A 10,267-nucleotide genomic window follows, 5' to 3' on the forward strand; every position below is an offset into this window, starting at 1 on the left:
GGCGTCCGCGTCTTCAGACCCATTTATGGAGCCTACTGTCTGTTCTTCTGCCATTGTCATCTCCTTTGTCGCTAGACCACCTTCACTCATCGGAAGATCCACTAGAACCTTTTCTTCTACAACCTTTGAATAGCCACCAAACTCTAAAATTTAGAGTAGGGCTAGGATTTCCTCAGATTTGTTAATGTTAACGATAGTTTGCTTGTGTAACTAACAGGGAAATGAAAATCTAAAGAGCAAAGATTTGTCAGAAAATGAGAACGAAAATCGCCGAAAATTGCAAGAGAGAAGTCAGAATTTTTTGTTGGTCGCTTGTTTTGGGTTACGTAATCAATTTTGAATGGGGGGGTTGTTTTTTAATTTTCAAAATTTAAACCAATTTTTATTAATTATACTATTACCCATATATGTTTAAATTTTTTCAGTCTAACCCTTTTTGCATGTTTAGCGATTCTTAAATGTGACAGGTCAGTTTTTCAAAGTTAAAAAAATGCAAAATTATTTCAAGGTCATTTTTTTTTTTTTTTTTTTTTTTTTCATGCAAACTTGGAAGATCATGACAGTTAAATTTTCTAAAAAACTGGGGAGTCCATCCCTGTAAGACATGTAGGTGGAGGGGAAATGGCGAAATCTTCCCGGCACATCATATAACTGAACACCCAAATCTCTACTGCTACAACTAAATAAGAATGTCGGCCGAGGCTGTACCGGACGAACTCTGGAGAAAAATACTCGAAACCGGAATCGGAAACTCCAGCTTCACCTTTAAGGACCTCTGTTGCCTCTCCATCTCCTGTAGACGCCTTCACCGATTATCCGGTGAAGACTCTCTCTGGTCCCACCTACTCTCCTCTGATTTCGACAACTCATTATCGTCATCACAGGCGACATCGATTAAGTCAATATACAAAATTAGGTTTGAGAAGGACCGGGAGAGGAAATTGGCGGCACATAGAAGGGCTGTGTTGAGGAAAGAGAGTCAAGTGGCCGAGAATTTGCGGAAGATTCGAGAAATTGAGAGGAAATTGCGAGAGGAGACCGACAAAATGAAAAGTACAGTTGCTGAATTATCCAATTTACGCAGGGTCAGGTAATTGATTCAGATTTTTTCTTTTAATTGTTTCTTAGAATTTGAATACCTATGAATTTATCAGTTTTGCTTCAAGTAGAATGGTCTTTGTTTTAGAAGTGATGCTTTTATTGAAAGGGGTGATTTTGTTGGGTTTCCTTCAGGTTTAGGTTAAGTGAAGTATGCAAAGTTTGATTTTTTTGTCAGTAACTCCCCTGAATTTGTGCAATTTGTCAGAGACCTTGCTTGCAATTGATCAGAAACCTCTTTGAATTTTTTTTTTTCCTTTTCTGTTTCCGAACACTTTATATGCGCAGGGTGTTAAATTTTTCATTCTTAGGAAGGTCAATGACATTTAGAAGCAGAGATTGGGAAGTTGCTATGAAGCAATTAGCTAATGTAGTTAAAAGACCAAAAATGAACATGTTAGAGTCACTTTTCAGATAAATGAATAGAAAATTTATAAGAATGAATCTAACTGTTCTTGGGATAATGAGGGAGACAAACTGAATTTGCTTTTTCTTATGGTTTGCAAATACATGAAGATTTTCTAAAAGCACTAAATTTAATTGAGTTGTTCATATTGGTTCATTGGGAGCAGAAAAAAAATTATCATAGATTTAAATTGTTGTGATACCAGGTAATTTTTTGATTAAAAAATTTATGATAGATTTTAATAGTATTTGAGAACCCTTTAAGATTCTTAATGATTTGAATTTGTTTGAACTTTTTTAGGCACATGTTGATAAGTTATTGTGATTGGTTCTTTCAGGCAAGCTTCAGTAGCCTTGAATGTGTGGCAGCCAGAAGTTGTTAGAGGTAAACAGAAACAAATAGTTGAGCAGTGTGTTATTCCTGTTGAATCTAGATTAAATTCACTTGAGATGGAACTTAGACTTTGCAAGCAACAGATTGCAGGGTTTGACAATGCCTATGTAAGTAAGAAAACTCTCTTGTCATGCAATGTGTTTTACTTTTGCTGTATTTAAAAGGAGTTTGGTAATTATAATACTAATGTGCTGCTGTTTTCAATGACAGAGAGAGCAAAAACAAAGACTCGAGAAGGCGAAGGAAGAGTTGGGATCCATGAAGTATCACCCGTTGCGAGAGTATAAGTTTACAAGTAGTGAGGACAATGAGTGCAACTTAATGAGGAAGAAGTTGAAAACAAATAATAAGTGTAAGATACTCAGTTCTTGTTCTTTCTATAGTCAATAAAATATTTATTAATTGTTTTTAAAAAAGTGACTGATCATGTCAATAATGTGAGCTTCAAGCATTTTGCCAATTTGTATACTAGAATTACTTATTTATCCTTATTAGTTCTAGTTTCTCTAGTCTTTCAATCTAATACTTTCTAATGCTTTTGAGGATCTCATGTAGAGGTTAGGATCTATGTCAGCACTATTTTGGCAATTTTTTTTTTTTTTTTAATCATGGATTATTAAATCAAATTACTTTGAACAGTTGAGGTACTTTTAATATGTCTTATATCCAATGTCCGTTAATTATGCATATGAAATTTAAAATGAACGTTGAAAGTGCATTGATCTAGTGAATAAAAGAGGTTGTTATAATTTGTGCAAATTATAGTGACATGGATCCTGCCCATACAATAAATGGAAATAAAAAAAAAGAAAAAAAGAGAGAAATTAGTGTGGTCTAGGCTTAAAGACAATAAAAAGAGTTAAGTAGGAATTGTGCTTTAGCGTGTGCCTCCATTGGGTGAAAAACTTGTTTATGATTTGCTTCTACTGTTACTGTTCTACAAGGTGTACTTGGTATTGAGATCATACATGTTAGCTTCCCAATTGTTTTCTTCATCACCTCATTTATTACTCAAAAGAAACATGCTAAAATTTTGGCCGACAAAGTAGTAGATATAGCCAAGTTACTCCGATTAGTGGATAGTTTAATAGAAATTTTTTTATTCAACTTTTTATATCTTTGGTTTGTTTTGTACTAATTTAGAATTAGTTTTTATCTTGTGGTTTATTGAATTTTATGTCATCTTTTTTGCCTATTATTAGATAAGATAAAGATTGTGTGAGTTTTTATCTTAATTAGATAGGACGCAAATTTCCAAAAGTGTTTAATAGAGTGAGCTCTCATGCGGACACTTGGATTTATCTCACGGTTGAAATTAGAGATAAAAATTTAGATGAAATTTGGTCTCCACATTTTTTGCTTTAAAAATCTTCTATCTATCTCGTCATTTTCACTTCATCTCTCATCTTTGTTCTTGCTTTCAAAGACTGTTAGACTCAAATTCTTCACATGATTTCTTTGTCCAAAATCAAATGCCTTCTTTCAATTATTTATTTATTTATTTTTAACTCATATCTGTCTTCCCTATTAAAATATGAGGGAACCAAAATTTTTGGTGGGTAAATCATGCTGTGAAATCTTCTTGTAATGATGAGTAACTTGGAAGTAGTTGAAATTTGGAAATGATTCGGTAGGAAGCTACATTTGATTGATGTACATCCCTAGTAGGGGTGTTCAAAACCGGTTAACCGAATTGGTTTTTCGGCTCAAGAATTTTCCTGAACTGAAACCGAATCGGTTATGGGGAAAACTGGTTAGTAAAAACTGGTTAATCGGTTTTGAACTAGTATTAATATTTTATATATTTTTTTAATTTAGTATTTTTATAATAGACCGGATTTTTTTAAATTTTAAATTTAAATTTAATATTTTTATAATAAACCGGTTAGTAAAACTGGTTTACATATTCTCCCAAACTGGTAAACAAATCGAAAATTTGGTTTTTTATTTTCTTTGAATTGAAACTGAACCGGTTTTTCGGATAACTAAAAATTTGGTTCGGTTCGGTTTTTGCATTTTTTTTAACACCCGTAATCATTAATCTCTTATACTCAAACACACTTTCAATTTCATTCAACCAATCATTGAAATCATTAGAGTCTAGGCTTCCTCCAAATTCGAGTATATCAATCTTAAGTCCCCTATCATCATCAACATTTCTCCTTCTTCATCTCACAACAACACCAGAATCACTAGAGTCACATGGAAGACTAGTTTCATCATCAATCAACCACATGCGATGCATCATTGGTTTTGTTACATGCAATAAAATGTGCCATTTTAGAGAATCTATCAACAACCAAGGGAAATAGCCCACAAAGTGCTCTGATACCAAATTGATATGAAATCATGTCTCCAAATTCTTATTTCAATCTCAATTCATCCATACACATAACAATCTAACACTAAAACACACAAGCTTCAACTAGCACTCATTCGGCTAAGACAAAGTCAAGGACTCTCAATCTCTTTTAATGCCTTAAATCATCAATCCTAGCATGCTAACAGTCCCCAAAGATTAACCAACCAAGACAACTCATAAATTGGAGCAAGAAATTCACATACATACCAAAACCTAAAAGAGGGAAATGAGAATAAAAACTCAAGTAACTTACTAGGATAAATGGCTAAGATACATTCAAGCTTAAATGAAACTCCATCAGCTTGAAATAATCCATCACCAAGCGTAGGCTGAAATTTGGATAAAAGAGGAGTAAGAAAATTCAATCTCCATTGAAAGACTATTCATCATATATTCATTCACTCACTTTTACAAAATGAAAAACTTACCTTTATATAGACATTACAAATGATGGAATGATCCTTTACAAGATATTACAAATATCACAAATGGAATTGAGGGTTTAATTCTCATCCATATATTCAAAAACATAAGACTATAACCATTTAATCCAAAAGTACAACTACTGCCTTAATTTTAGGATCTATGTCCCTAACTCTACTTAGCTTGGCTATCCTTCATCTATTTGAATCAAATAACATCCATTCATTGGGCTTGGGCCAAATAAACCTCTCCACACTTGATGCCCACAGTTTGGACCAAATAATAGGGCTTGAGAAGTATTTTGGACCTTTAGCACTCCATGGACAAGTTTGTGAACTTTTTTGAGTGATTGGGTCGATTGTTGCACACATTGCAAAACTTGGGCTTCTTGATTCTTCAATGGAAACTCTTGCACAACTAATGAATCATTTGGGCCTAGAATCTCATCATCCTCTTCGGGCTGAGAAGGATTTGTCCTCAAATCCAAAAGTTCTCTATCTTCCAAGTAAGAAGATAAATCTCCAATGTTGAAAGTAGTCGAAACATTACCAAATTTATAGGGCAAATCAATTTTATATGCATTATCCCCAACTCTTCCAAGAACTTCAAAGGGTCCATCAGCTCTAAGTGCTAGCTTGCCTTTCCTCTTAGAAGGAAACCTATCTTTTCTTAAATGAACCCATACAAGGTCACTCGGTTGGAAAAAAGTGGGCTTCCTATGCTTGTTAGCTTTCCTCCTATAAGTTTCATTGGATTTGGCTATTCAGGACCTAATTGACTCATGTAGTTTCTTCATTAACTTTGCCTTCTCTTTAGCATTAAGATTCACTTATATATCAAGGGGTAAGACACTTAATTCTGTGGGAGTGATGGGGTTAAGACTATAAAGGACTTCAAATGGGGAATGGTTGGTGGTAGCACCAAGGGATCGATTGTAGGAAAATTCGGCATGGGCTAGTTTGTTGTCCCAATCTCTCAAACTCTTACTCACTCCCTAAAGTTCTATTTGTGACCTCGGTTTGACCATCGGTTTAGGGGTAATGGGAAGTGCTAAATAAGAATTTGGTACTCAGTCTGTTCCACAAGGATCTCTAAAAATGGTTAAGGAACTTGGTAACCCTATCCGACACAATGCTTCTTAGTACACCATGCAATCTTACAATCTCTTTGAAAAACAACTTAGTTACATGCGATGCATCATTGGTCTTGTTACATGCAATAAAATGTGTCATTTTAAAGAATCTATCAACAACCACCAAGGAAAATAACTCACAAAGTGGAGTTGTAGCCTTATCATTGATATTACAATTGATATGAAATCAAGTCCACTTTGTGAAATATTTCCTTTTGTAAATCTCCAAAAAATCTATGATAGTTTGCTCATTTTCCTTTGGAATGTCACTCCTCATCATAAGACCTTCAAATTCCCTTATATAATCCTTTACCTTCCTATCTCCTTGCGTGAGATTAAATAAACTCAAGTAGAGATCTTGCTTATAGTTCTCGGGCATAAACATTTTTTTCATCATTTTCTTCAACTTATCCCAACACCTCACTCTAGCCTTTCCCTCTCGTTTTCTCTTCTTTTTAACATTCTCCCACCATAAGGAAGCACACTCCTTGAACTTTAGGATAACCACCTTGCATTTCTTCTCATCCAAGTAGCCTTTGAACTCAAGCATCCTTTCAATCTCATTCAATCAATCATTGAAATCATTAGGGTTTAGGCTTCCTCCGAATTCTGGTATATCAATCTTAAGTCCCCTATCATCATCAACATTTCTCTTAATTCTCACAACAACAAAGGAATCACAAAAGTCACTTGGAAGACTAGTTTCATCTTCATGGGGAGGAGGTTGGTAGACTTGACGCCTAATGTGGGGTGTAAGTCTTCTTGGAGGTGTTTCTTGTTCAAGGACATGTGGTTTGGTTTCATGGGGAGGTGGTTGGGTTTGAGAGGTGTGTGTATGTGGTGTGTGTGGGGCTATGTGAGCTATGATGGCTTGGGCTATTTGGTTCATCCTTTCTTCAAGTCTTCTAAGGTCTTCTTGGGTTTTGTTGAAAGCAACTTCCCAAGGGGGCATTGGAGAAAAGGATCCACTCTTGTTTGACATAAAGAATGGAAAATTAAGCTATTGTAAACAATAACTCCGAGAGTGAACAATAACCTTTTGGGTATGGAATAGTGATATTTGAGGCGGTAAGGGTAAGAGGGGAAAGTTTGGGTAATTTTGGTTTATGTGAATAGTAATCGATGAATAGTGTTTTGGATAAAGGGGTGATTAAGCTAATTAATGTGGATTAGACAAATAGGAAGTGTTTAGTGTTTGGTTAAAGTTTAATGATAGTTTAGTTGAAATGGAATTGGTTTAGTTGGATTTGGATGGAATCAATTAGGTTTGGATGATGTGTAAAGTGGATCGTTAGGGGCTGGTGAAGTGTTTGAAGAAAGAGAAAAATCTAATGCAAGGAAATGGAAATTTTGGCCATAGCCGATTCTACCATGCCTTCAACACATCAAGCATCATTTTGATCTCAACAATCAATATTCAACAAAAATTCCCTCCAACAATCTTAGCTTTGATACCAAATTAAGCATCTTAGGTGGTCCATGATACCAAATTGATGAGATTCTAGGCCCAAATGATTCATTGGTTATGCAAGAGTTTCCACTGAAGAATAAAAAAGCTCAAGTTTTGTAAGATGTGCACCAATCGACCCAATCACTCAAAGAAGTTCACAAGCTTGTCCATGGAGTGCTAAAAGTCCAATACACTTCTCAAACTCTATTATTTGGCCCAAACCGTGGGCTTCAAGTGTGGAGAGGTTTATTTGGGCCAAGCCCAATGAATGGATGTTATTTGATTCAAATAGATGAAAGTTAGCCAAGCTAATTATAGTTAGAGACATAGATCCTAAAATTAAATAAGTGGTGGTACTTTTGCATTAAGTGGTTATGGTCTTATGTTTTTGAATGTGTGGATGAGAATTAAGCCGGTAATTCCATTTGTGATATTTGTAATATTTTGTAAATGGTCATTCCATCATTTGTGATGTCTATATAAAGACAAGTCTTTCATTTTGTAAAAGTGTGTGAATGAATATATAATGAATAGTCTTTCAATGGAGATTGAATCTTCTTGCTCCTCCTTTATCCAAGTTTCAGCATAAGCTTGGTGGTGGATTATTTCAAGCAAGTAGCGTTTCCTTTAAGCTTGAATGTATCTTGGCCATTTATCCTAGTAAGTTACTTGAGTTTTGGTTACCATTTCCTTTTTCTCGATTTTGGTATGTGTATGAATTTCTTGCTCCAATTTGTGAGTTATCTTGGTTGGTTGATCTTTGGGGATTATTAGCATGCTAGGATTGATGATTTAAGGTGTTAAAAGAGATTGAGAATGCTTGACTTTGTCTTGGCTGAATGAGTGCTAGTTGAATCTTATGTGTTTTAGTGTTAGATTGTTATGTGTATGGATGAATTGAGATTGAAATAGGAATTTAGAGACTTGATTTCATATCAATTTGGTATCAGAGCTAAGGTTGTGGGAAGGAATTTTGTTGAATATTGATTGTTGAGATCAAAAGGATGTTTGATGTGTTGAAGGTATGGTAGAATCGGCTATGGCCAAAATTTCTATTTTCCAGCATTAGATTTTTCTCTTTCCTCAAACACTTCACCAGCCCTTAACTACCCACTTTACACATCAACCAAACCTAACTAATTCCATCTAAATCCAACTAAACCAATTCCATCTCAACTAAACTACCATTAAACCAAACACTAAACACTTCCCATTAGCATAATCCACATTAGCTTAATTACCCCATAATCTCAAACACTATTCACCTAAACCAAAATTACCCAAACTTCCCCCTCTTACCCATACCACCTCAAATATCATAATTTTATACCCAAAAGGTTACTGTTCACTCCCGGAGTTACTGTTCACTTCTGGAATTACTGTTCACAATAGTTTAATTTTCCATTTTTCATGTCAAACAAGTGTGGATCCTTTTCACCAATGTCCTCTTGGGAGGTTGCTTTCAACAAAACCCAAGAAGACCTTAGAAGACTTGAAGAAAGGGTGAACCAAATGGCCTAAGTCATCATGGCTTACATAGCCCCACACACACCACCTACACACACCTCTCAAACCCAACTACCTCCCCATGAAACCGAACCACTTGTCCTTGAGCAAGAAATTCCTCCAAGAAGACTTACACCCCACATTAAGTGTCAAGTCTACCAACCTCCTCCCTATGAAGATGAAACTAGTCTTCCTAGTGACTTTAGTGATTCCGGTGTTGTTGTGAGGAGGAGAAATGTTGTTGATGATGATAGGGGACTTAAGATTGATATACCCGAACTTGGAGGAAGCCTAGACCCTAATGATTTCAGTGATTCATTGAATGAGATCGAAATGGTGTTTGAGTTCAAAGGCTACTTGGATGAGAAGAAATGCAAGGTGGCCATCCTAAAGATCAAGGGGTATGCTTTCTTATGGTGGGAGAATGTTAGAAAAAAGAGAGAAAGAGAGGGAAAAGCTAGAGTGAGGTCTCGGGATAAGTTGAAAAGAATGATGAAAAAGAGGTTCTGGCCCTAAATCTACAAGCAAAGATCTCTACTTAAGTCTCAAGCAAGGAGATAGGAAGGTAACGGATTATATAAGCAAATTTGAAGGTCTTATGATGAGGAATGACATTCTAGAGGAAAATGAACAAACTATCACTAGATTTTTGGAAGGTTTACAAAGGGAAATAGCTCACAAAGTAGAGTTGTAGCCTTATCATCCATTCGGGGATATATGCAAGCTAGCTAACAAGGTGGAGAAGCAACTACAAAGTTTGAAGCTCTCGACCCCATAGACATACTTTAAGGGCAGCACCAACTATAAGGGTTCTCCATCATATTCCAAACCCTATGTCAACATTACAAAAGACAAGGGTAAGGAAAAGATGAGTGAAGCTACCAAGGAGAAGCCACAATTTATGACTCAAGGAGGCACCCAAAGAGACTTAAAAGACAAGAAGTGCTTTAAATGTCATGGTTATGGACACTTCCAAGCTAATTTTCATAATAAGAGGGTAATGTTAATCAAGGAGATCCAAGAGATTGAAGAAGTTGTCCAAGAGGAAAAGAGTAAAAATGAGGAGTTTGAAAGTGTTGAAGAAGCTGATGTGGGAGATGCCTTAATCTTGAAGAGAGTTTTGCATGCACAAGTTGATTCCACCAAAGAACAAATGGGCAATTTGTTTCAAACCTGTTGCATCATCAAAGGGAAGGTATGTTAAGTTATAATAGATAGTGGGAGTTGTACTAAAGTAGCCTCCGCTACCCTTGTTGAAAAACTGAACCTTCCTACCTAAAACTGTAGTCATCCTTATAAGTTGCTATGGTTGAGCAATGTGAGCATCATAAATTAGTGATGGCAATGGGCCGGGCCTGGGCCGGGTACCCCTTGGCCCAGGCCCAAGCCCGACCTCATGATACAGGCCCAAGCCTGGCCCGAGCCCGCTACGGGTATGATAGGCAAAGCCCAAGCCCGGCCCGACGGGTTTTTTATAACCGCAGGCCCGGCCCAAGC

The 10,267-nt window shown here is 36.0% G+C and overlaps 1 protein-coding gene across 1 annotated transcript; it reads left to right on the forward strand.

The window, feature by feature from the left end:
- Positions 1 to 689: 689 nt before the first annotated feature.
- On the forward strand, positions 690 to 2,287 carry LOC116134780 (F-box protein SKIP24-like). Its single transcript, XM_031420426.1, has 3 exons — positions 690 to 1,090; positions 1,842 to 2,004; positions 2,108 to 2,287. The coding sequence occupies exons 1-3, from the start codon at positions 690 to 692 to the stop codon at positions 2,285 to 2,287; spliced, it is 744 nt and encodes a 247-aa protein (XP_031276286.1).
- The last annotated feature ends 7,980 nt before the right edge of the window (positions 2,288 to 10,267 follow it).

This window comes from Pistacia vera, unplaced genomic scaffold (assembly GCF_008641045.1).
Source record: "Pistacia vera cultivar Batoury unplaced genomic scaffold, PisVer_v2 Contig291, whole genome shotgun sequence".
Taxonomy (NCBI): Eukaryota; Viridiplantae; Streptophyta; class Magnoliopsida; order Sapindales; family Anacardiaceae; genus Pistacia; species Pistacia vera.